At 46.2% G+C, this 26,959-nt stretch overlaps 1 protein-coding gene and 1 long non-coding RNA gene across 12 annotated transcripts in view; one reads left to right on the top strand and one right to left on the bottom strand.

Moving 5' to 3' along the window:
- Window positions 1-26,959, top strand: part of PLXNA4 (plexin A4) — a 604,081-nt gene that overhangs the window by 530,791 nt on the left and 46,331 nt on the right. For all 4 annotated transcript variants that reach the window (XM_082238689.1, XM_082238692.1, XM_082238690.1 and 1 more), the window contains 6 exons: window positions 691-834; window positions 1,346-1,580; window positions 4,989-5,131; window positions 9,257-9,525; window positions 12,380-12,446; window positions 17,796-17,942. In XM_082238689.1, the coding sequence (XP_082094815.1) occupies window positions 691-834; window positions 1,346-1,580; window positions 4,989-5,131; window positions 9,257-9,525; window positions 12,380-12,446; window positions 17,796-17,942 (1,005 nt within the window). The remainder of the gene's footprint in view (window positions 1-690; window positions 835-1,345; window positions 1,581-4,988; window positions 5,132-9,256; window positions 9,526-12,379; window positions 12,447-17,795; window positions 17,943-26,959) is intronic.
- On the bottom strand, window positions 14,677-25,772 carry LOC309541500. 8 transcript variants are annotated; one of them, XR_014223757.1, is made up of 4 exons: window positions 25,492-25,772; window positions 25,195-25,404; window positions 23,608-23,794; window positions 14,677-15,911 (listed from the first exon to the last, which is right to left on the bottom strand). It is a non-coding gene; the product is annotated as an uncharacterized lncRNA (long non-coding RNA). The 8 variants fall into 8 exon arrangements; XR_014223758.1 differs by having other exon boundaries at window positions 23,608-23,681; XR_014223759.1 differs by having other exon boundaries at window positions 25,201-25,404.

Here is a 26,959-nt window from a genome sequence, read left to right as displayed (position 1 = left end):
TCCTAGTGAACCCCCAAATTTCTAGTGAAGCGTGATGCCCTTTTGACTAAATTCTCATGTTATCACGTTAGTTCAGATGAACATAAAAGGTAAAGGGACCCCTGACCATTAGGTCCAGTCATGGCCGACTCTGGGGTTTTGGTGCTCATCTCGCTTTATTGGCTGAGGGAGCTGGCGTACAGCTTCCGGGTCATGTGGTCAGCATGACTAAGCCGCTTCTGGAGAAGCAGAGCAGCACACGGAAACGCCGTTTACTTTCCCGCCGGAGCAGTACCTATTTATCTACTTGCACTTTGACGTGCTTTTGAATGGCTAGGTTGGCAGAAGCAGGGACCGAGCAACGGGAGGTCACCCTGTCACGGGGATTCGAACGGCCGAACTTCTGATTGGCAAATCCTAGGCTCTGTGGTTTAACCCACAGCGCCACCCACGTCCCTACAGATGAACATAAGGATGCCGTATTTTGAGCCCATATCGCTGGGGCACTGGCTGGTTCTTGGGCTTGAGTTTGAGTGTTCATTGAACCAGAGAATGTTTTGCTACAAGCTTCCCACTTTCTGCAGTGAAATGTACAGTTGGGTCTTGCTGGATGTCAAAGGCAAAGATGACCCAGGGCCTTTCACTCACCGCAAGGGCCTCTGCTCCTTGATGCTGCTCACCTACTGATGGGTTTTGTTTCTCTCAACACAGGGTAAAAACCTGATCCCATTGACAGGAGGGAACGCCAAGCTGAATTACACTGTTCTGGTTGGTGAGAAGCCCTGTGTTCCCACGGTATCTGAAGTGCAGCTGCTGTGCGAGTCCCCGAATCTCACTGGACGGCATAAAGTGACGGTGAGCAAAAGCACTAATATGCTGCAGAGCAAATGCAATTCTCTTCTGGAGGAAAGGTTGGGTTCTGCAGCCTGCATAAATCATGCAAAGTCGAAGAAATGTGCATAATGTATCTTCTTTTGCATAATGTATTCTTTCACTGCTTTGAGTTTTTTGTTGATTAAGCAGTATCTAAACCCAGTTGAATAAAATAAGTAATTATCCTTCAGCTTTTACTGATTTGTTCCTCTTTATTTGCTAGTTATGGAGAAGGGTAAGGTGTTCTTCAAACCAATTCAGCCCTGCAGATCTTTCTTGGGCTCATCTCTGGCTTCTCAGATTTCAGAACATACTCTTTCAAGCATATCCTTGAAACCACATGGGCTAGAAACTTGGCTTTAGAAATAAAGGAAGCCCAGAGTCTCAGGAAGCTGAGTGTTGCAGGCAGCACCACATTTGGGGCTTTGCAGAGTGAATTTCTGGAATGCCTTGAACTTATCTGGTCTCCTCACTGCCTTCCTCTAACTTGCAGGCTCGCGTTGGAGGGATGGAGTTTTCCCCAGGGATGGTGAACATCTCCCCGGACAGCCCACTTAGCCTGCCCGCCATTGTCAGCATTGCTGTGGCAGGGGGGCTTCTCATCATCTTCATCGTGGCCGTGCTGATTGCCTACAAGCGCAAGTCCCGTGAGAGTGACCTCACCCTCAAACGGCTCCAGATGCAAATGGACAACTTGGAGTCCCGGGTCGCCTTGGAGTGCAAGGAAGGTACGGCAAGCGGAAGGGACCAAAAATATTTTTAAAAGCCATGGGAGGAGCCTTCTGTCATATGCAAAGTAGAGAAGTGTGCATCTGGCAACAGGAGAGCCTATTTTGAGATGCAGGGCAACTGAGAATTTATATAGGTGTGTAGACCAGTTGGCTTATGTTATAGCTAAGAATGAAACTGCTAGCAAAGGAATTGTGGGGAAAGGAGTAGGTTAAGGGGACAGGAGAGATTGAAGTTCCAGTTGGCTTGGGGAAGTCAGACTGTACGTGGCTTAGAACAGGAGTGGGGCAGACCTTCATGAGCTCAAGGGCCACATTCCCTTCCAAACAACATTCCAGGGGCCACACAGACAAAGCCAGAGACAAAAGCAGTTGCAGCACAAATGCAATGTTTACCTTTGTACAATAGGCTGATTTCTACACACAGAGGGGATAATCCTTCTCCCTGGCTAATGGGCTGTCAGCTTTAGTTCCTTCTCATCTGTCACTCTATGAAAACAGATGGCACTGGGCAATCAACTCCTTTTGAATGATGGGTCAAAGATACAAGACATTTTGCAATGGGTCTGGTCTCTATGTTGTACACATTTCTGATTAATGCCTCTGTTGGTGCCCATAGTCAAAAGTCATGGTGGGAATTGAATTGGGACATACAGATGAGCAGAGGAATGGTCTGTGGACCAAGCCTCCATACAGGTCATCACTTGCTCAAACTTTCTAAAGTTAGAACATGGCTGGTACCTTACTCCATGACAGCTCTCCTCCGTGCATTCAGGTACATCTTCACTGTATTGGAGAGGCTGCCATGTAGTTGGTACATATAAACACATGTGGTGGGACTGCTCAAAGGTGGCTGGATTTTGGAACGTTGTATTTGCTGAGTTAGTTTAGTTGGTTTCTTGATATCAAAACAAACTATTACTCCATCTTTTCACCTGGTGCTTTTGAACCTGTATATGGGCTTTGAAAAATAAAGAACTTATTTGTCATCTCCTATCAGCAGCCTGGGCTGTATTGCCAAATTCTGGAAGACCTTTAATCTTAGTAATTTGGATTGCTTGTATTCTACAGTTTGGCAAATTGCCCTTCTTGAAAATATATCCCACAAACTATACCTTTTAGTTTGTGTGATATATTTTCAAGAAGGGCAGAACATGAATGACCGTTGCTTTGCTATATGGGATGATTTTATTTCTTATACAAATTTTGAGGCATTTAGTTTCTCAGTGTCACCAGTATATGCAAATTCCTGGCTCATGTCAGACTATATAGAACCTTTATTCTCAATAATGATGGTGGAAAACAGGTGGAAAATTCTTTTATTTTTTAAAAAAAGATTTATTATTTGTAAACAGAATCTTTGTATGAGTCAATATTTTACTATCCCTTTGTACTTTTGTCCTTCCAGGCTGTGGTGTTTTATGGTTTAAATTTTTAATTCTTTGTCCTCTTTCTTTTTGTTACATTTGCACTTTTTTGTTAACAAATCAATAAAATATATATTTTAAAAAATAAATAAAAGTAGGCTTTCAGTGTTCAGTTTAATCTAAATCATGTTTTATTATCTCTGTTGTTGTTTTTTATTTCTTTGTTTTGCCGGCTGTTAATCTTGTTGATTCTGTTATTGTGTTTTTATCACTAAAGAATTTTTTTTTAAACCACCCAATGAGGCTGCAAAGCAGGGCTAGTAGAGGATGTGGGGAGTGTCCAGAGGGCGACGGATCCCAAGGGCCAGATAAACAGGATTGCAGGACCACATTCATCCCTGGACCCGATGGTCCCCATCTTCAGTTTAGAACCAGGGAAGAAGGGATGGGAGGGGAAGAGACCTGATGGCCAATAAGCAAGGAATAATGAAAGAGCCACCTATTGCATTAGACCATCAGGAATGACCTCTACTTCATTTGAAAGCAGCTCTCCAAGCAGAGACAGAAGCCTTTCCCAACTTGCCACCCAAGACTCTTCACAGGAGATGGCCAGCCTTGAATCTGGGATTTCATATAGGCAAAACAAGTGATCCTTCACTGAGCTTTGGACCCCATTGTGGTGTGTGTGTTCTTTCAGTGTCTGAAGAATGTCCTGTAGCTTAGCAGTGAGAGCTGGTCCATTGGGGCAAGTCAACATGGCTCCACCAAACTTGGTCTGCCCCCCGCCCAGCTCCAACCTGCCTCCCTTATTATTTGCATCAAATCCAGGGAGTGGCACCTGTTGGGATCTGAGGTGAGATACCCACGCAGCAGAAGGTGCTCCCAGTTCCATTCACCACACAGAGGCATCTTAAGGTCCAAAATAGTTTACTGCTGTAGAAGATAAGGCTTCATTAAAACAGTTCCAGATGCTGATATAGACCTACAGCTCGTAGGCTTTGGAGATACAGTTACAGATATATACAAGCACAAGGTAGACATAAGGTTGATGAAGCTTCAAGATGTAACACAGACTCTGACCCATGAGCAGACTCACTGACTAATGAGCTGACACATCCTACGCACTTAGATGGCACTGGGCCATTGCCATAGCAATTGGCTTGGCTGACCTTGCACCTAATCATAGAACCATAGGATAGTAGAGCTAGAAGGGACCACAAGTGTCTAGTCCAAACCCTTGCAATTCAAAAATCTTCTTAGCTTCCTCCTCCTTGGTCTCAGTGTTGTCTTGACAGAATTCTGCAATTGGGGGGGGGACTAGAATGAGTTGACCCGGCCTGCCATTGGCTTTGGCACTACCTGCTGTTGGGCTTCCTGGCTTCTTCCCTACCAGTGCTGGTGAACACCAGCTAAAGCTGTACCTTAGCCAGTGTGGTGAGAGCCAGTGTGGTGTAGTGGTTAAGAGCGGTAGTCTCGTAATCTGGGGAACCAGGTTCGCGTCTCCGCTCCTCCACCTGCAGCTGCTGGGTGACCTTGGGCCAGTCACACTTCTTTGAAGTCTCTCAGCCTCACTCCCCTCACAGAGTGTTTGTTGTGGGGGAGGAAGGGAAAGGAGAATGTTAGCCGCTTTGAGACTCCTTAAAGGGAGTGAAAGGCAGGATATCAAATCCAAACTCTTCTTCTTCTTCTTCTTAGCCAAGCCATGCTTTGGGGGAGTTGCTTTTGGGGGGACATTTCTCTATGATAAGCAACCCTCACATCTCATCCTTCCATAAAGAGCTCAGGGCAGCGTAGAGGAGGGTGCCCCTACTTTATCCTTCCAGGACCTCTATGAGGTAGGATAGGCTGGGAGATACTGATAAGCCCTGGGTATTTCTGTGAGTTTCGTGACAGGGTGAGGATTTGAAGTTGTGCCGTTCTGATCGCAACCTGATGTTCAGTCCACTGCGCTGCTCCAGATCTTTTCCACTTAGGATTCATATTTCCCTTTAATAGTCCAGCTTTATTTGTCTCCTTCCTCCCCCACCACCTTAAATCACAGCTTTTGCAGAACTGCAGACTGACATCCATGAGCTGACTAGCGATTTAGATGGAGCTGGCATCCCGTTTCTGGATTACCGGACCTATACCATGAGGGTGCTTTTCCCTGGCATCGAAGATCATCCTGTGTTGAGGGATCTGGAGGTAAGTGTCTTCCATAAACACAAGAACACCAGAAGCTGCCTTATGTTGACACAGCCCATTGGTCCATCTAGCTCCATCTAGCTCTCCAGGGTTCTAGAAAAGAGACATTCCCAGGCCTGTGTGGAGATGTTGGTGATAGAAAGAGAGGGAGGGTGAGGGGAGAGACAGCAAGAAGGTCAGCACAGTGCTAATGCCCTGGCAGAACCCATCTGGGCCTCCTGCCAGTTTGTTTGCACTGTGCCAACCTCCTCACTGCCTCATCCATCTTTGGAGAGGACTGGATATGCACTCTGTGTGTGTGCTGAGCCCGGGGGTAACCCGTGAAACACGGTCCAGGTCCGGTCCAGAATCTGAAGGTTCCGCTAGGAGTCAGTCCTACAGGACCAAGGCAGGACACGAGGCAGGAAACCAGGCAAGGACAGGTACAGGATCTCAGGCAGGATCTAGCATACAGCAATGTTGCTCCCGCAACCTGGGATGGGGTCCAACAGCTTTTTATCTTTGTTGGGGTAGCGGCCAGTCCTGATCCCCAGGTGACTCACCTCCCTGTTTCGCCCGAAGGTGAGCACTCCTCCTGTGAGTACTCAGGTCTCTCCTTCTCTCAGACCTCAGTCTCTGCAGCTCAGGAGACGTAGGTGGGTTACTAGACCCAGAGGCTGCCTCAGCCTCTCCTGACCCAACCGGTAGTGGAGCAGCTGTAAGTGATTGCCCAGCTGAAGGCAACGAGGTAATCCTCACATCTGGAGTCAGGGCAGGCTCAGACCCCTGACTCAGCCCAGCTGGTGCTTGTTGCAGGGGAAGCTGTGCAGACTGGGACTCTTCAGGATCAGGCCCCAGACTTGATTCAGATGCTGCCTGAGGCAAAGCATCTGGTGCAGACTGAGTCTCCTCTGGTTCCGATTCCGAGCCCGAGTCCCAGGCCATCACAGTGTGTTCGTGTGAGAGAGAATGCTGTGTATAAATGTTTCACTGCGTGTGAGAGAGAGAGAGAGAAGAGGAGAGAGTTGTGGACTGTGTGCCGAGCGAGTGTTTGTGCTGTTTGTGTGGTGAGTTGTAATTGCGTATGGGAGAGCATTCATTGGCAGCAAAAGTGAAGGGATGGAGAGCTGAGAAAGTGGATCCTTAGGCCACAAAATATTAGCTACTGTTATGTACTGAGTTGAATAGGATCCAAAATGCAGCCGTCTGATTGGTCCTAGAACAATAGGATCCAAAATAGAGCAGTTTGATTGGTCCTAGAACAATAGGATTCAGAATGCAGCAGTCTGATTGGTCCTAGAACAATGCAGCAGTATGATTAGTCTGCAGGAACCACACAATCCAGCTCCAGATGGAAGTGAATCCACAACCTGATTGGCCTACAGGAAAATTCCAGAATTAGCCAATCACGTGCAGCCCATTGTGTAAATAATGTATGTAGAGCAGATACTTTGGGGAAACATTCATTCCTCCTCACCACTATGAGCTGAATAAAGAGCATGAAATCCATCCTCGACTCTGAGTATATTTCAGCTACCCTTGTGGCTAAGGAGTCCTGCAGCTCCTTTTGGACAGGGGCCCTTTCTGTGAAAGCCAAAGACGGCTCCTCCTCCATAACTCTGTGGCTTAGCGACATGTGCTTCTCCCTGTATTACATCACAAAGCAATCAGGACCTCAGCTGGTCTTCATTCTAGTCCCACGTGGCCATTTGATCTGCTGGATCAAACCAATGGCCTCTCTAGACCAGCATCCTGCTCTCACAGTGGCTAACCAGATGCCTGTGGAAAACCCGCCAGCAGGATTTGAGCAGAAGGGCAACTTTCCCCCTCCTGTGGTTTCCAGTAACTGGTATTCAGAAGCTTTGCTGTCTCCAGCTGTGTTTCAGATCATAGCCATCATGGCTGATAGCCACTGATAGTCCTCTCCTCCATGAATTCATCTAATCCTCTTTTCAAGCTATCTAGGTCGGTGGCCATGACTTCCTCCTTTGGGAGCGAGTTCTATAATTTAGCTTCTTTTGTTGTGAAAACGGTTTGGCGTGGCCGGCAGCCTCTGCTGCGGAGTGGAGCAGACTGCAAAGGCACGCTGCGTGCCAGGGAGGGAAGAAGCAGAGGAGGTGATGATGGCAGCCCCTCCTGAAAAATATTGGCAGGTACTATGCTGGCCAGGGACCTGCAGAGAGAATTGAGGAGATCAGGACAAAGCCACGTTGCTTGATTCATCAAAGAGAAGCTGGCACCACTTCTGGCCAGCCCTTGTTCGGCCTTTTTTGTGTGTACGAATGTGCCCTGCCCTCTTTGGCTTTGGTGCAGCGCTGGTGTGATGGTTTGTGTATGCTCTTCACAATAAGCACCCTCTGCTCGCTCAGAGAGATATTTACAGTTCTTTATTTTACATATGTATGGGACGCGGGTGGCGCTGTGGGTCAAACCACAGAGCCTAGGGCTTGCCGATCAGAAGGTCGGTGGTTCGAATCCACGCAACAGGGTGAGCTCCCGTTGCTCGGTCCCTGCTCCTGCCCACCTAGCAGTTCGAAAGCACAAAGTGCAAGTAGATAAATAGGTACCACTCCAGCGGGAAGGTAAACGGCGTTTCCGTGTGCTGCTCTGGTTCGCCAGAAGCGGCTTAGTCATGCTGGCCACATGACCCGGAAGCTGTACGCCGGCTCCCTTGGCCAATAAAGCGAGATGAGCGCTGCAACCCCAGAGTTGGTCACGACTGGACCTAATGGTCACGGGTCCCTTTGCCTTATTTTACATATGTACAAGCAGCACAGTACAACTTATGCATTCGAATTGTCCTGTTGAGTTTCGGGGAGTGGTCTTCTCCTGCTTCTCCTCCAGCAGAAGAGGCGGGGAAGCTTCATGGGACATCTCTGATCCCTGTGCTTTAACCCTCTCCTTTCCTGTGCCAAAGGCACAGGCAAGGGCTCTCCATCTGTCCCTGAGCTCCCTGAGCTCCCTGTGCGGTGCTGGGGCTCTGATTCAGCATCAGAGAGCCTTGACACCTCCTGGCTCCCTCCTGCTCTCCCCCCCCCTCCATCATTTCCTGACCGTCTCCTTCTGACTGTTCCCGCTCTGACTCTTTTCCTCCCCCAAACTCAAAAGCAGTCTTTGGCAGTCCCGTGACAACTGGGCAGCTGCATTTCTTTGTACAGGACCTTGTAATTCTCCCGACGATGAACAGAAGCTGCCTCATATTGAGCCAGTTCCATTGGTCCGTCTAGTTCAGTGAAGTCTACACTGACCGTTGCTGGCGTCCATCTGTCTCAGGAGATCATGGCAGAGTGCACTTTTAGGAGTGAAGTCAAACCATTGGAGAGTTGCAGCACCTGCTGTGGCTGTAAAGACCGATATGGGAGAGACATGTTTTGTTGCAGCTTGGGCAGAGGAAGGCGTCCGGCTGCTGCAGATGCACCATGGCATTTCTTCTCTCTGTGTTCTTCCCAGCGGTCATTCCTCCTCTGGTCACTGCTGTGGATGCACAACCTGTTTGTCTGTCTCCAGGCATTGCAGTCGTCTGCAAGGGATTCCCACGTGGTGGGGTTGATGTTGCCAGCCTTTGGGTCACTTTTGCTGACATCTTTGTAACACTGTAACTCTGTGTAGACAGTCTACACCATGGGTAGGCAAACTGAGGCCCGGGGCCCAGATCCGGCCCAATTGCCTTCTCAATCCGGCCTGTGGACGGTCCGGGAATCAGCGTGTTTTTACATGAGCAGAATGTGTGCTTTTAATTAAAATGCACCTCTGGGTTATTTGTGGGGCATAGGAATTCGTTCTCCCCCCCCCCAAAAAAAGAAATATAGTCCAGCCCCCCACAAGGTCTGAGGGACAGTGGACCGGCCCCCTGCTGAAAAAGTTTGCTGATCCCTGGCGCTACACTGACTGACATATATGGAGCTTTATGTTAGACACAGTGTTTCTCAAAGTTGGGTCCCCAGCTCTTGTTGAACTACAACTCCCATCATCCCTGAGCACTCGTCTTGCTGTTGAACTACAACTCCCATCATCCCTGAGCCCTCGTCTTGCTGTCTAGGGATGATGGGAGTTGTAGTCCCAAAACAGCTGGGGACCCAAGTTTGAGAAACAGTGTCCTAGAGGTACCAAGCCATTGATTCTCTTCTTTCTCTCTGTTTTTGACAGGTCCCTGGGTATCGTCAAGAGCGGGTTGAGAAGGGCTTGAAGCTTTTTGCCCAACTCATCAACAACAAGGTCTTCCTCCTGTCCTTCATCCGCACCCTGGAGTCCCAGCGCAGCTTCTCCATGCGAGACCGTGGCAACGTGGCCTCCCTCATCATGACGGTGTTGCAGAGCAAGCTGGAATATGCCACAGATGTCCTCAAGCAACTCCTGGCCGATCTCATAGACAAAAACCTGGAGAGCAAAAACCATCCCAAGCTTCTGCTTCGGAGGTAAGCCCTGGAGCAGGTGGTGGTTGTTGCTCATTAAATTTTCCACAAAAAGTGACACAAAGATAATTGCAAGCATTAAAACCGAGCACAGGGTGCCCACAACTTACACACATTTAACTTGTGCAGTTCTTTTTTAATAATATTTTATTAAGTTTCCACATCATAATATATAAACACATCCATATTACTCACATTAAATTTTTGCTCGCATGAGCTGGTCAACTTTCACCCGCTCCCGCCTTGTGGTTACCATAATTCCCATCTATTTCATCGCATTTGTACCTCTTCCTCCTTACATTTCATCCGTTTCAATTTTTTCATTTTAAATAAATATAAAAAGATATAAATCATAAACATTACAAATCTTCTTAAGTCAATCCTGCTAGCGTTATTAGTTGTTTGCAATTGTCCTTCAAATATTGTATGAACTTACTCTGGTCTTTTTGGAAAGCTTGATCACACTGGTTTCTGATTTTCCTGGTTAGCTTCACTAGTTGTGCATATTCCATCACCTTCATCCGCCATTCTTCAGTTATTGGTAATTCCGGTTGTTTCCATTTTGGGGCTTAACTTGTGCAGTTTCAGCTTTGTTGTCCAGGACTGGTTGGACGCAGAGGAGTGGTAGGAAGACACCAGCTGGAGAACTACCAAGGGAAGAAGGCTCAGAGCCAGGGGAGTGGTGGTGGGATGACCATGAGTGGTCAGAGGGAGAAGAGGGAGTAGACCGGGAGGAGGAGGTGTCGGAAGCTGAAGAGGCAACAGGGCTTAGTGAGCAGGAAGAGGCTGTGGCCTGATTCAGAAGGGGAAGCAGGAGAAGAGGGAGGCCAAGAGTCAGAAATGAGTCAGGCTGCTGAAGAAGCCAGGGTGTTTTCCCCTGCTGCTGCAACAAGCCCCCCTCCACCAGGAGAGGTGTGATGAAGGAGGAGCAAAGGCAGGCATGCCGGCACAGTCTCAGATCTCTGGGGAAAGACCCGGGAGAGGAGGAGAATTAGGCAGCTGTGGGAAGGCAGGGACCTTCAGTTTCCGCAACTGCCCCATAGGAGCAAGACCTACTGAAGAAGAGTTGCTGAGCTCATTCGGGCTGGCACTCCTGTGCAGATCCAGTCTTTCTTTCTTTCTTTCTTTCTTTCTTTCTTTCTTTCTTTCTTTCTTTCTTTCTTTCTTTATCTTTCTTCTGTTGCTACTGTTGTTGTTGTTGTTGTTATATTGAAGTTCATAGTGTCAGGGAACTGCCATCAGCTCAGAGGCGAGAGGTGGAAGGGCAGATGGATTACAGAGAGCCTCCAAAGATCGTGGGAAGCAGCACTTCCTCAGTGGAGGAAGGAAGCCCTGCCTCTAGTGGGGAAGAGCTGCACGGCTCGGAGGATACAAGAAAGAGCCAGGACACTGTGCCTGAGCAAAGCGGGGAGGAGGGAGGTCCCCCTTTACCCAAGCCTTCCCTGCGCAGTAGGCTTTCACGCAGAGAGGGAAGGCGTCGGCTGGGGGTCAAGAGACTACTCTGCTGGGGAAAGTTTAAGGACCGCCCACTCTCAGATTCTGCTAGTGAGTGAGCAAGACATGGAATAGAGGCGTTCTGCATTGTAAATGTTTTGCACCAATAATAAAGCCTTTGAAGAGACCAGTGAGGGATCTTGCCTGATCGCTCTCGAGCAACCACACCGATAGGCATAACAGATAGCATAAACAATTTTAAATAAAGAAAACAATCTTGTATTAGTAATCTTAAATTTACAAAAATAAGCTGATTCAAATTTATACACTTTCATCCTATCTTCTTACTAAAATAAAGTAGCCTTCCCATCATTTCCCAATGTATTTAACCTTTCTGATGTTGAACGTACTTATCATTATTACCTTAATCTTTTTGCATTTTCTGACACTTTCTTACAACATTTCGTACCTGCTTTCCTTATTTCTTAATAGTTAATTTACACAAGGGTCGTTCAAACGCTGCCATAGAAATTATACTGCTATTATGATTTTGTAAATATCTCTTAAACATATCCCATTTTTGAATAAATGATTGTTTTGCATTACCTCTTAGTCTATTAGTCAATTGTGCCATTTCTGCGTATTCTAGTAATTTGTTCTGCCATTCCGATAATGTTGGAACTTTCCCCCCTTTCCAGTTCATTGCAATTAGTATTCGGGCTGCGGCTGATGCATAGAGAAAAATTTATTTTACATTTTTCGGTATATCGGCAGCTCCGGTTTTTCTAATAAAGAGTTAACTTCACCCACTCCATGTGATTTACTGCCGGCCTGCTCCTGTCATATATGTGGGCAAGGTGGTGATGCTGTCACAAGATCTTGTGGGAAATCAGATTGTCCTGTGAGATCTTCTCTAATGCTCCCAGAGTTGGGGCGCTGAGCAGGCCTCACCTGAGAAGCAAATCTGCAAACTTTCCAGGCTGGGTCCGCTTGGGGCTACCCGGTGCAGAAAGAGCTTTTAAGCTCTTGGTTTTGCTTCTCGGACAAGGTCCACTTAGCACACCAGCTCTTGTGAGATCTCACGGGATGATCTGACGTCCCACTCATGAGAGCATCCCCACTGCTGCCAGCGTTAGTGGGCCTTGTCGGAGATTAAAAGGTGTCTGGTCACGGCTAATGAGCAGCTACCAAATTTCACCAGATATAAAACTCAAGGCAAACCCCATAGAGAAATTCAGACAGGGAGAATGTTATCCTTCTCAAATTCCAATTATGAAACCTTTTTCTTTCTTTCTTTGGTCAGTGGTTTCCATGTAAATCCAAAATCTGAATGTTTGGCGTAGGAGGGCATGGCAAAACAGGCAAGGAGATGTTTTCCTGGGGCTCTGCATAGTTTATTTTTTTTCCTCTGCATTCCTTCTAGGACAGAATCTGTTGCTGAGAAGATGCTCACGAACTGGTTCACGTTCCTGCTCTATAAGTTTCTCAAGGTAAGAAGAACTGGACTGCTTAACTGGACTGTTATTTCATTATTTGGAAATCCTGGTTGTTCTTGTTTTGAAGCAGTGGCTTAGTATGGATTTCAGCTGTTGTTTTTAACATTGTTTGGTTTCACAACGTGAGTTACCCAAGCTGGTTGGAAAAACAGGGGGAAACAGTGTGAGAAGAAGGGACCAAGGAAAAATACCATGGGAAGCTGAGATTGTAATTTTATAGAATCTTAGAAATGTAGAGTTGGAAGGGACTCAAGAGAGACATCTAGTCCAACCCATTGCAATCTTCTTCTTCTTCGGCGATCCCTCGTAGCCAAGTAAGATTGTCTTCCATAAACACAGTTTTAACAATGAGTCCATAAGTGACTGTGGAGGCCAATTCTGGATTCACACGTCCTTCCACAGCCCCCCCCCCAACCCTCCCTAGCTCAGATGCAATTTGCAAGCTTCTTTACACATGTTCAGACACTCTCAGCTGTCCCCGCAATTGCAGTAAAAGCAAAAGCGAAAAAACCTAACAGCAATCCTTAACAAATTAAATTACTAGGTTATAATAAATCAAGGCTTAATGAATTATACTTAAGCAAATGTTTATGCTATCGAAGCCTCAGCAAAGGTGACTTCTTGAGATTTTGAAGCATGGGGTAATTTACAGTTAAAATACTGTTCATTCTTTATTATATTCAATTTATGAGTAGCGTATCAAAATATACTCACCGCATCTCTGTTTAAAACACTAATAATGCCTATCACTTGTTTTCTCTCTCCATATAATTAGGTGCAACAATATAAATAGGCTGACATATTCATGAGTCATAATATTATGCCCTTGTCATTTAAACACTGCAGATTCTTTCCTGGGTCTTTGATTTGCCCCTGTATTAGGCTACAGTTTATTTATATATTAATTCAGAAAGCTTCGAGTGAAGATGAGGAGAGGCCACCTTTGTCATCTTTCTGCTTCCCATTACAGTAACACACCGGAACGAAAGTAGCCACACAAAACAGACCAGTGTGCCCTGGACTCAAACCCATCAATTACAACTGCACACTCTAATGCCCCCCAAAACAAGCAGCAGAAGTTTGGAGTCGATTGGGGGTTGGACTCGATGGCCCTTGTGGTCTCTTCCAACCCTATGATTCTATGATTGCTTGTCTCTTTCCTTATGGCAGACTGTCCAAGTGCCCCTATTTTCCAGGGACAGTCCTGGATTTACAGAAGCCATCCCAGTTTCTGATTTAATCCTGGGAATGCCCTGCTTTTCCTTAGGACATCCCTATTTTCATCGGACAAATGTTACAGGGTATAGAGTTATGTGACCCCCAAGCCAAGGAGATCATAAAATCGTAGAACTATAGAATTGGCACTCCTGTCTTTCACTGCCTCCCGCAGTTTGGTAAAACTCATGCTGGTAGCTTCAAGAACACTGTCCAACCATCTCGTCCTCTGTCGTCCCCTTCTCCCTGTGCCCTCCATCTTTCCCAACATCAGGGGCTTTTACAGGGAGTCTTCTCTTCTCATGAGATGGCCAAAGTCTTGGAGCCTCAGCTTCAGGATCTGTCCTTCCAGTGAGCACTCAGGGCTGATTTCCTTCAGAATGGATCGATTTGATCTTCTTGCAGTCCATGGGACTCTCAAGAGTCTCCTCCAGCACCATAATTCAAAAGCATCAATTCTTCAGCGATCGGCCTTCTTTATGGTACAGCTCTCACTTCCATACATCACTACTGGGAAAGCCATAGCTTTAACAATATGGACCTTTGTTGGCAAGGTGATGTCTCTGCTTTTTAAGATGCTGTCTAGGTTTGCCATTGCTTTTCTCCCAAGAAACAAGTGTCTTTTAATTTTGTGACTGCTGTCACCATCTGCAGTGATCATGGAGCCCAAGAAAGTAAAATCTCTCACTGCCTCCATTTCCTCTCTTTCTATTTGCCAGGAAGTGATGGGACCAGTAGCCATGATCTTAGTTTTTTTGATGTTGAGCTTCAGACCATATTTTGCACTCTCCTCTTTCACCTTCATTAACGGATTTGTAAAAATGTTACATGGAAAAAATACAAGGCATTACACTTCTGTAAAACAAGAAAATGCTTAATAATAATAATAAAAGGTTCTTTAATTCCTCCTCACTTTCTGCCATCAAGGTTTTGTCATCAGCATATCTGAGGTTGTTGATATTTCTTCCAGCAATCTTAATTCCAGTTTGGGATTCATCCAGTCCAGACTTTTGCATGATGAATTCTGCATATAAGTTAAATAAGCAGGGAGACAATATACAGCCTTGCCGTACTCCTTTCCCAATTTTGAACCAATCAGTTGTTCCATATCCAGTTCTAACTGTAGCTTCTTGTCCCGCATAGAGATTTCTCAGGAGACAGATGAGGTGATCAGGCACTCCCATTTCTTTAAGAACTTGCCATAGTTTGCTGTGGTCAACACAGTCAAAGGCTTTTGCATAGTCAATGAAGCAGAAGTAGATGTCTTTCTGGAACTCTCTAGCTTTCTCCATAATCCAGCGCATGTTTGCAATTTGGTCTCTGGTTCCTCTGTCTCTTCTAAATCCAGCTTGCACTTCTGAGAGTTCTTGGTCCACATACTGCTTAAGCCTGCCTTGTAGAATTTTAAGCATAACCTTGCTAGCATGTGAATTGATATATTAACATATAATCATTTTTCAGTCTCTTTCTTTATTTAGACTTTGACTAATTTTCCTATTCATTAAATGTCTCCCAATATCCTCTTTCGTCTGTCTGCAAAACAGTTCAAGATAAATCACAATTGCCATGCCTCGCCTTTTCTCTTTTGATGCATATAGCGGCCACCATGGATTTTAAGAGTTTATTCTTTTCAGTGTTCCGGAATGAACATTTGCTACAATACAATGCCTGAAAGCAACTAGTCCGGTACTGAAAAAAGTAGGCACAGGCCTTTCCAATTTAGCTATAGCCTGAAAAGGAAATGGAATCATCAAAACGAGATGGTTTTATGAAATTATTATTTTCTCCGTCATGCAAAGCAGATGTCCCTCCTCTCAGCAAGGAGCCAAAGGTTTGGAACAGCACTCAGGTTAGCAGAACTGGAGACTCTGATCCAATGCATGTTCTACTTGGGGGCAAGTACTTCCCTGTGCTGCTTGCTCCTGAGGAAGTGCCGCTTGGACCTCTCAGTTCCAGCATTGTTGACAGCTAGTCCCATAGAGCTGTACACATGGCTTTGTGTGGCTCCTTGTCTTCTGTGACCAAAAGTGGCAACGTGCCACCAATCGAAAGCGACAGTCACCCCTTTACACAACCAATTACCGCCAGTCGTTTCTGCCGCCTCTGAAGCTGAATGGCTTAAGGAGACTTAAGTAGATGTTCCTCCTGCCTCCTATGATCCGCCACCTTTTACAGCAGGAAAAAGTTTTGAAGGGCCCTGGAAGGTCGATTTGGTGGCTCCGGCTATCAGATTCCCATTTCCAGCTGAAAGTGGGGGAGAGAAAGGGAGGTGAGTCATTGAAAGCTTTGCTTTCATAATAGGCTATTTTATTTTCCCCACTCGGCTCCTTGTCTTCCTGCCTTTAGCCCGAAAAAACGTGGGCAGATAAGGGCAATAGGCATCCGCCTCGGAAGCAATATGCTGCCAGGAGATAAGCTAATTAAGTGGCAGGCAGGTGTTAGAGCACAGGAAAGACCCTACTCTGGGCTACAGAGGAGGGAACGGCTTCTGGGGATTTGCAGAGGACAAAAATTGAAACCGTTCTCGTGGATTTCGGAGGAGCTGCTCAGGGAGGAGAGGCAGAAAACGCAGAGGAGAGTCATGGGAAGGCGGAAAAGAGGAGCTGAGCTAGAAGGAACGCAGGTGGAACTATGGGGCAGGGCAGGGACTGGTTGGCTGCAATTCTCAGCACACTTATGAGTCAATGTGCTTAGGATTCCTCCAGCCAATTCCTAGCAAATTCTTCCCTGGGTTACACCTGCTCCACCCTTTCCTTCATCTGTGCCCCACACTGAATTAAATATTGTAAGCACCTAGAGACAGGGAACCTTCTTCACTTGCGCTTTGTGAAGCGCTGTGCATGGTGCTGTCCAAATAAATATTGGGCAGGAAAATATTTGAGGAAGCAAGAAGTGCATTGAGATAGCTAATACTGTACCAAATCAATACATTTATTTTTGCATACTAGATCTTGAGTTGGCAGTTCTAGAGCCCACCTGTACATCCATGGCTTGGAGCTGTGATTTGACAACTTCCAGGAAGTGGATGGAGCGTACAGGCAGACCCTCCAGGTGTCCCTATTTTCCAGGGACAGTTCTAGATTTACAGAAGCTGTCCTGGTTTCTGATTTGATCCTGGAATGTCCCACTTTTCCTAAGGAAGTCCCTATTTTCATCAGAGAAATGTTGGAGGGTTTGGACCCTCAAGCCAAGGAGATGAGTAACTATACAACCTTTAGAAGACATCCCTGTATCGGATGTCTTCGGAAGGCAGCCCTGTATCAGGAAGGTTTATAATGTTTAATTATGTTGTTATATATGTTGGAAGCTGCCCAGAGTGGCTGGGACAACCCAGTCAGATGTATGGGCTATAAATACAGTGGTGCCTTGCAAGACGAAAAGAATCCGTTCTGTGATTCTCTTCGTCTAGCGGTTTTTTCGTCTTGCGAAGCAAGCCCATTGACGGATTAGTGGATTAGTGCTATTAGTGGTTTATCTGCTGATCAGATCAGCTGATAAGCGGCTTAGCGGCTTAGAAAAAGGGGGGAAGGGAAAAAACCAGCAGGAACTCGCAAGACATTGTCGTCTTGCGAAGCAAGCCCATAGGAAAATCGTTTTGCGAAGCACCTCCAAAACGGAAAACTCTTTCGTCTAGCGAGTTTTCCGTCTTGCGAGGCATTAATCTTGCGGGGCACCACTGTAATAAGGTTGTTGTTGTTGTTGTTGTTGTTGTTGTGGAATATTTCATAGAATCAGAGTTGGAAGGGACCCTGAGGATCATCTAGTCCAACCCCCTGCAGTGCAGGAATATGCAGCTGTCCCACACGGGGATCAAACCTGCAACCTTGGCATTATCCGCACCACACTCCAACCAACTGAGCTATCCAGGATGTTCCTATTTTCATCGGAGAAATGTTGGCGTGTATGTGCAGCTGGAGCGTGCTCTGAAAAGATGGCGGCTGCAATGGAGCCATCTCCTAGGACTTCTGTCTCGCCATTTCTTTGCCAACTTTTCCTTCCCTGCAGGGATTGGCTCTCAGCTCTTTAGAGCCATGAAGTGGGTGGAACAGAGCACTGATGCAGGATGCAGTCTCCTCATTGCCCCAATTGATTGTCCCTTCCTTCCTTTCTTCCTTCGCCTCACTGCAGGAATGTGCCGGCGAGCCTCTCTTCTCCCTGTTCTGTGCCATCAAGCAACAGATGGAGAAGGGCCCAATCGATGCCATCACTGGGGAAGCCCGCTACTCCCTTAGTGAGGACAAGCTGATCCGGCAGCAGATCGACTACAAGACCCTGGTGAGCGATGGGGCCATTGATGTACCCGAAAGAGGAAATTGGGGGTGGGTTGGGACAAGGAGAATTGGAAGGGACCCCCAGAATTGGAAGGGATCTCTTTTACCATCTGAAAGTTCTTCCTGATGTTTAGTCTGAATCTCAACAGCAGAGAACAGCACCAAACCGATGGCAAGGAAGAAAGAGGTTGAAATTCCTTATATGCTAAAAATAGCAAGGGCTGCTGACTACTCTGGGTTCAAGGAGGCAACAGGGACTTGCAACAAAATGTTGCAGCACAGAGTACTCCTCCTCAGGGTGCTGTTAACCAGTCTTACCCTTTCCCAGTCTACTCCATTTCATTCCCTGCTCGCAAACAACAGGCAATGGTCACACACAGTTCCCCGGCCCCCCAAAAAGGGTTTTTGTACTTCTGCAGACATCAAGGTTCCTCTGGCGTGTTGATGCCCCCATGTGATTTCCTATGGAATCTCTTTTGCCCAAAGGAATCTCTGCTCTTCTCCTTCCAGGCTGGTGAATACAAAGGAGCCAGCGCTCCAGGTCAATGATTGAATTCTTCCCTCCCCAAAAGCTGTCCTGTCCTTGCTTGCAGCTTTTTGATGCTAATCAGCTCTCCCTTTTATATCTCAAGGGCAGGCAAATCTACCCTGATAGGAATCTTAGCAGATTTGCAGAGATCCACTCCTCCCTGGAGATTAAAGAAGGGAAGGGAAGTGAATGACAGGCTTCTATCTCTCTGCCACCCTCCTCCAGTCTCTCCCCCCCCGCCCCTTTCTCTAGCCATGACTCTACAGTAGTAGATAGGTAGCCGTGTTGGTCTGCCATAGTCAAAATAAAAAAAATTCCTTCCAGTAGCACCTTAAAGACCAACTAAGTTAGTTCTTGGTATGAGCTTTCGTGTGCATGCACACTTCTTCAGATACCTATCTGAAGAAGTGTGCATGCACACGAAAGCTCATACCAAGAACTAACTTAGTTGGTCTTTAAGGTGCTACTGGAAGGAATTTTTTTTATTTTGACCATGACTCTACAGTCTCTGATCTTTGAACAACAATAGCGATAACATGAGGGTTTTTTATTGTTTGCCAGAAGATATAAGGAACATATGTTACAGAAAAGGACTTTTCATTGCTTGATGATGTTTTTCTAGCGCCGAGGTGAGGTTTTCACCCAACACTTAATTCTCCAGCAATTTGAGTGGGTGTGAAAGTAGGGGAGGCACTTTTTGCATCTATTCCCAGGGAGTGTGAAACCTAGTTTGGGTGGTGTGTGTGTGTGTGTGTGTGTGTGTGTGTGTGTGTAGGAATTAGCTTACCTGCTTTAGAACTTAAGAACATCTACATGCAGCCCCTGGGAGAGATCATCAGGGGGTTTGGGCTGGGTGTTCATCAGTATGCAGATGACACCCAGCTCTACCTCTCTTTTAAATCAGAACCAGCGAAGGTGGTGAAGGTCCTGTGTCTGGAGGTGGTTGGAGGATGGATGGCAGCTAATGGATTGAGGTTGAATCCTGACAAGACAGAAGTACTGTTCTTGGAGGACAGGGGGCGGACTGGTGTGGAGGACTCCCTGATCCTGAGTGGGGTGACTGTGCCCCTGAAGGACCAGGTGCACAGCCTGGGAGTCACTTTGGACTCACAGCTGTCCATGGAGGAGCAGGTTAATTCTGTGTCCAGGGCAGTTGTTTACCAGCTCCATCTGGTACGCTGACTGAGACATTGCCTGCCCACAGACTGTCTTACCAGAGTGGTGCATGCTCTGGTTATCTTCCGCTTGGACTACTGCAATGCGCTCTATGTGGGGCTACCTTTGAAGGTAACTCGGAAACTACAACTAATCCAGAATGAGGCAGCTAGACTGGTGACTGGGAGCGGCTGCCAAGACCGTACAACACCAGTCCTGAAAGACCTACATTGGCTCCCAGTATGTTTCTGAGCACAATTCAAAGTGTTGGTGCTGACCTTTAAAGCCCTAAACGGCCTCGGTCCAGTGTACCTGAAGGAGCGTCTCCACCCCCATCGTTCTGCCTGGACACTGAGGTCCAGCGCTAAGGGCCTTCTGGCGGTTCCCTCACTGGAGGTTACAGGGAACCAGGCAGAGGGCCTTCTCGGTGGTGGCACCTGCCCTGTGGAATGCCCTCCCAGCAGATGTCAAGGCAATTAACAACTATTTTACTTTTAAATGACAACTGAAGGCAGCCCTGTTTAGGGAAGTTTTAATGTCTGATGCTGTATTGTTTTTAATATTCAGTTGGGAGCCGCCCAGAGTGGCTGGGGAAACCTAGCCAGATGGGCGGGGTATAAATTATTATTATTATTATTAGTAGTAGTAGTAGTAGTAGTAGTAGTAGTAGTAATTTATTAAGCAATATATACAGGACAAAGCAATCATGGGGTGCTCTCACATCTTCTCCAAGAGAAAGAGAGAAAGTACAGTGGTACCTCGAGTTACATACGCTTCAGGTTACAGACTCCGCTAACACAGAAATAGTACCTCGGGTTAAGAACTTTGCTTCAGGATGAGAACAGAAATCGTGCGGCGGTGGCACGGCAGCAGCAGGGAGCCCCATTAGCTAAAGTGGTGCTTCAGGTTAAGAACAGTTTCAGGTTAAGAACAGACCTCCAGAACGAATTAAGTACTTAACCCGAGGAACCACTGTACAAAAGTACAATACAGCAGAAGAGATAGAACCGACTTCCGTTCTCACACATTCCAAGCATGGAATGTCAACACAGACATGTGATATAACAATCACACATCCAGCAATGGGAGAATGAAATATTCTGACACCCACCAGCTGAATAGGTGGCTGCAGCAGGACCAAGCAGGATCACAGGATCTTTAAAACTGAGGCAGGTCTATCAAGGAGGTTGTCGCTTTAAATGTACCCTGATCCCAGCGTACATTTAAGGCTTTCTGCTACATGCGTCAATCAGGCAATGCTCTTTGTAGTTCTTTCAGCCATGATGCAATCCCTTCCTCCCCGGGGGTAGAAGACAATTCTATTTTACTTACACACACACACACACACACACACACACACACACACGTATCTCGTTTTCGCATTTGTTGAGGCAAGTAATGCACAAAGAGCAAAGATCACAAAACCTGATTCGAAGCTGTCACGGCAAACGTTTTATAATAAGCCCTTCGGGGGCAGAAGTGGATGGGGGAAAGCTGTCTGATGTGTCTCGAGTTTGTCACCGTCTCAGAACATGCTGGGTGGCCCCCTCCAGCCCCGCCCCCCCGCCTTCTGTCCCCTGCACACCCCTGCATCTCTCATCCTTACAGTCGAATCCGTTAATATCTGTTGACATCACATATCTACAAACATGCTCCCTCGCTGCCCCTGGATGAATAACGCTTGGAGCATCTCTTTGGTTAAAGCCCAGTGGGGAGTTTTTAATGTTGGCAACGGAGTCACTAATGAGGCTTAAAAGGGGTGTCCCATATGCCCTTTCTTCGGGGATTGATTTCGGCTGAGCCCAGGCACTTCTTCCTGCTTCTGAACAGATGCAGACATCCTGCTGTTGCTCTCCTCTGAAAGGGGAGGGCAGGGGGAAAGCATAAACCTTCAGCCACTTCCTGCTTCTGATAGATGATAGATAGATAGATAGATAGATAGATAGATAGATAGATAGATAGATGATAGATAGATAGATAGATAGATAGATAGATAGATAGATAGCACGGAAGCAATACCTGGCTGCAGGATCAAGCCAAAGACCCAGATAACCACAATTACCTTGAATTTCTGCTTAACCCTCAAGAAAGAAGGGCATTTTCACTGGGCAGGTTTAATTCAAATCCATCAAACCTCTTTTCTGGAAGGTTCTCAGGCAGGGTGGAAGGAGAAAGAACTTGCCCATGTGAAGACCACCTGGTGGAAACCCTTACACACATGGTTCTTAATTGTAAACTATATGCTGATCTCTGTCAGCAATTTCTAGATCAACTCTGTATCCCCAAATGGAAACCAGAGTTGGAGGTCATACATTTTCTATTACTGGGGAGTGATCAGGAGCTCACCAAGTTAGTAGCTAAATATCTCTATTTGGTTTTTTTGTCGTCAAAATACACTGCAGACGTCTGATCTTTCTGGAGACCTAGAGATGTGGCGATAGACTGCTCTGCCTCCTTCCTTTTAGCAAATGTTTTGTGCCACTGGGGAAGTGGTAATTCTGAATTGATTTGTTTTGGATGTTTGTATGTGATGCCAATAAAAGGTTTGATGATGAAAGACCCAGATAGTCCCATATCCTCTTCTCACAGTGGCCAGCCACTGGGAAACTTGCAAGTAGGAATTTTATCTCCATTGGGAAAAAGAAACTGGCAGCTGGATGCAGAAACCCTGCATCTATGGTCAGTTATCTTCTTCCCTGCATAGTTTGGGCATCTGGGGGAACAAAAGAACCCCACATGCAAATCAGCTCTGTGGAAAATCAAGGGTATCCAGGAGGACACATGGAGATATCTGTCCTAAGTCCACAGGAAGGTTGATAAAACTGGCGACTATGAGGCATGGCCCTCATCTCTGCTTTCAGGCCGAGGGAGCCGGTGTTTGTCCACAGACAGCTTTCAGGGTCATGTGCTTCTGGTGCAACGGGACATCGTGACGGAAGCCAGAGCGCACCGAAATGCCGTTTACCTTCCCGCCTCAGTGGTACCTGTTTATCTACTTGCACTGGCATGCTTTCAAACTGCATTGGTGTGATTTTGGCAGCCAGTCTGTGGTGGAAGGCGAGGACAGTAAGGAAACACAGTGTGATCCCTGGAAACATGAGTATTCTGTAAAAGGTCTTTCAGGACCCTGGACAGAGCCCATGGAGTTACCCCTGCAGGAACTCTTTATGCTCCCTGAGCCTCACTCCACCTCATAATAATAATAATAATAATAATAATAATAATAATAATAATAATAATAATTTATTATTTATACCCCACCCATCTGGCTGGGTTTCCCCAGCCACTATGGGGAGCTTCCACCAACAGAATATTAAAATACAATAGTCCATTAAACATTAAAAGCTTCCCTAAACAGGGCTGCCTTCAGATGTCTTCTAAAAGTCTGGGAGTTGTTCTTCTCTTTGACATCTGGAGGGAGGGCTTTCCACAGGGTGGGTGCCACCACCGAGAAGGCCCTCTGCCTGGTTCCCTGTAACTTGGCTTCTCGCAGGGAGGGAACCACCAGAAGGCCCTCGTCGCTGAACCTCAGTGTCTGGGCACAACGGTGGGGGTGAAGATGCTCCTTTTCCCTTCTGAGGCATGTAGAGCTGTAAAAGGGCAGCCTGGCATTCTGTCATCTGCCCACAGGCTCATGGTGGGCAGGCTTCCTGGCACTGGCACACTGACTCAGTTCAGTGCAAGGCCTTTGGAAGCAAATATGCGGGTCCCGGGTGAGAAGTGAGTTTGCAAGCTCTGGATGACTGGCTCAATGGTGGGAGTCAGCCAGCGCTACTGGCTCCCAACCAAAGCACTTCAATACTTTCTGACTCTCGGGGTCATGTTGGGGGGAGTGTTGCTTTTGTTTGTTACTATGCTTTGTATTTGTGCTTTTATATTGTAAACCTGTAACCCTCAAATGAAAGAAAGCCTAGAAATTTAACAATTTAATTAATTAATAATAATAGCAGCAGCAGCAGCAATGCACAACCTTAAGATCTCTTACCTGAGATCCTTTTAACTAGCAATGCCAAGGAAGAATCTGTCGCTTTTCTGCCATTAAACGGTGGCCTTTCTCCACTGTGCAGGGAGACAAAGTGGAAATAAAGAGGCAAGTTTCCCATCTCTTTTTTCTCTTCTTATCCAATGGTAGCTTTATCTTCTTGGGCACTGCCTCATTGTTGGGCAGTTGCCTGGAGTGATAAGGAATCAATTATCCGTGATAACTGATTTTGCCGAACATTTGCCTTACCAAACAGGGAGGGTGGAAATCCTTTGGGAGTGATTTTTAATTTTTTTAATCATTTCACCAGCATGCGATTAATACAACATGTGAACTTGTGCCAAGGCAATATCACCAAGGGAGCTTAGTCTCAAATTATTATTAATTTGAAACTTAATGCTAACTGCTAAACATTTGCACTTAAAAGGAAGGGAAAGAGAAGGGAAGGGGGAGAGAGGGAAACCACAACGTGTTTAGACCTCCATTTCACATCTACTTCTGAAATGTGTTAAATTGAAAGAGGTGTGCATTTCATTTTTCAGAGTCATTTTTCACTTCTGAGATCCTTCTTTTTTTTTGAAAAATGAAACTCCAAGTTTCTAATAAATGCCTCTGAAGTAGCAGCCAACTTTCCATTCTGCTCAGTGCATGGAAAAGTTTCCAAGGAATCCCCTCATCTGCTTTGCGTTTAGCTTTTGACGGGGGGGGGAGTGGGTTTGTCTAGGTTTGGGGCAGGTTTTGGTGTGAAGCCAGAGACCTTCCTTGTAAAGGAAACCTGTAACCTGCCAGATGTCTGGGAGAAAGAGGTGACTTTGGAAAGCTCTGCTAAGAAATTAGGTTGGGAGTGAGAGCATCAGGATCAAGGCCTTCCATAATCTGAAGAAATTTAGAAGATCTCCCTGGGGCTTGGACACAGGTTGGCAATTTATTTATTTTTGAAATATTGGCCTTCAGGAAAGAGACAAAAATGTACAGAAACATGCACAGTGGAGCAAAGTGCCTAAAATGCCTAAAATGTTACTGCAAAAAAATGCATCTATCGGGCAACATTCGATACAAAAATGTGTACATTAAGAGAAATTTGCACTAAAGTGCTGGCAAGTTTTTATGTGCGCATTTAAAAAATAATAATGACAACAACCACAAACTGATTCAGAAATGGGGAGAACCAAACTTGATAGGTTAATGAGAAATGGAGAGAAACAGAGATTGAAAGATTTGTCAATCCCTATGAAGGACCTTAGGGACGCGGGTGGCGCTGTGGGTTAAACCACAGAGCCTAGGACTTGCCGATCAGAAGGTCAGTGGTTCGAATCCCTGTGACGGGGTGAGCTCCCGTTGCTCGGTCCCTGCTCCTGCCAACCTAACAGTTCAAAAGCATGTCAAAGTGCAAGTAGATAAATAGGTACCACTCCAGTGGGAAGGTAAACAGAGTTTCCGTGCGCTGCTCTGGTTCGCCAGAAGCGACTTAGTCATGCTGGCCACATGACCCGGAAGCTGTACGCCGGCTCCCTCAGCCAATAAAGCGAGATGAACACTGCAACCCCAGAGTCAATCATGACAGGACCTAATGGTCAGGGGTCCCTTTACCTTTACCTATGAAGGACCTATGTTCAAAGCCCTTCTCCTTTCCTGCATGAGAACCTAAAACGTTGAGTTTCTGGGATAAGGATTCCGGATTGCCAATCTAGCAACAGTGAGCGGGTCTCATCCTGGACTGGATCAAGCTGGGCTGCTGCCTGAGCACCCATTGGTGGTTTCTCAGCACCTCCGAAGGACAAACAGGATAAAAACACACACCTGATAAAATAATATTGCAATTCTGTTCGAGCTGATGAGAGTACCTTATCTCCTACATCAATTTCAGACCTCCACTTTCTAACTTACAAACAGACGGCTGAAACCTTTCTAGCGCTGAGTTGGCACAGCTTGAAAGCAGAATAAGTTAGTGGTGATCACGAGAGGAGGACGGAGCGTCTTGATCTCTGTGGGGCAGGCAGTGGCATGAGGCCTTTGTGTGTGTGTGGCCTAGAGCGGCTACTACAATGGGCTGGAATGCCTCAGACTCCATGTTGCTTAGCAACCACCACCAGAGGAGGCCTTCAAGTTAACAAACCCTTTGTGAGCATTATAGCCTATTCTTTCCACAATCTATGGAGAAGATGCTACTCCAAGTTGCATACCCTCCAACATTTCTCTGATGTAAATATGGATGTCCTAAATAATAGTAATAATAATAGTAATAATAATAATAATAATAATAATAATAATAATAATATACCCTACTTGTCTGACTGGGTTGCCCCAGCCCCTCTGGGTGGCTCCCAACATATATAAAAACAAAGTAAAACATTATGCGGGTGTTTCTCAAGCAGACTTCAGCTTGTTCAAGGTCACCGAAACTCCTAGAGGATTGGAAGTCTGTGTAGCACACAGTAAAATGGCTCAGGGGAGCTTTCCAAAACTAGAGGACATTTGCCCGGCACAGCTGACATATCCATTCTTTGCCTGGATTTAAGCACTTTCACTAAAACATTATTTTTTATAATTATTTTTATTAGCTTCCAATTACAATAATCCAACAATAGCCTCATTATAACAGTGCCAAATTATAATACAATTACTAATACCAATCATTCACATGCCAAATCATGTAATTTAGGTGCCCCCTCCATGCTAGTATTGATGGTTTGATAATTTACTTTATTTCTGCTTTCTAAAATCTTACAAATTTCAATTACACTCCAGTCAAATTAACAATCCCTTGTACAACAACTGCAATATGATCACTAAAACATTTAAATACATACCCCCCCCCCCAATGTTTCTCTGATGAAAATAGGGATGTCCTAAGGAAAAGCGAAATGGGACGTGGGTGGCGCTGTGGTCTAAACCACTGAGCCTAGGACTTGGTGATCAGAAGGCAGGCGGTTCGAATCCCCACGACAGGGTGAGCTCCCGTTGCTCAGTCCCTGCTCCTGCCAACCTAGCAGTTCAAAGGCACGTCAAAGTGCAAGTAGATAAATAGGTACCACTCCGGTGGGAAGGTAAACGGCATTTCCGTGCACTGCTCTGGTTCACCAGAAGCGGCTTAGTCATGCTAACCACATGACCCGGAAGCTGTACGCCGGCTCCCTTGGCCAATAAAGCAAGATGAATGCTGCAACCCCAGAGTCGTCCATGATTGGACCTAACGGTCAGGGGTCCCTTTACCTTTAAGGAAAAACGGGACATTCTGGAATCAAATCAGAAACTGGTATGGCTTTTGTAAATCCGGGACTGTCCCTGGAAAATAGGGAGCTTTGGAGGGTCTGGAGAAGGATGTTCTTTAGCAGAGAAAGCCACCTTGCCCATG

This window comes from Podarcis vaucheri (genome assembly GCF_965113315.1).
Source record: "Podarcis vaucheri genome assembly, chromosome: 10".
Classification (NCBI taxonomy): domain Eukaryota; kingdom Metazoa; phylum Chordata; class Lepidosauria; order Squamata; family Lacertidae; genus Podarcis; species Podarcis vaucheri.
The sequence above is the reverse complement of the archived record's forward strand: the minus strand, read 5'-3'. Positions and strand labels throughout refer to the sequence as shown.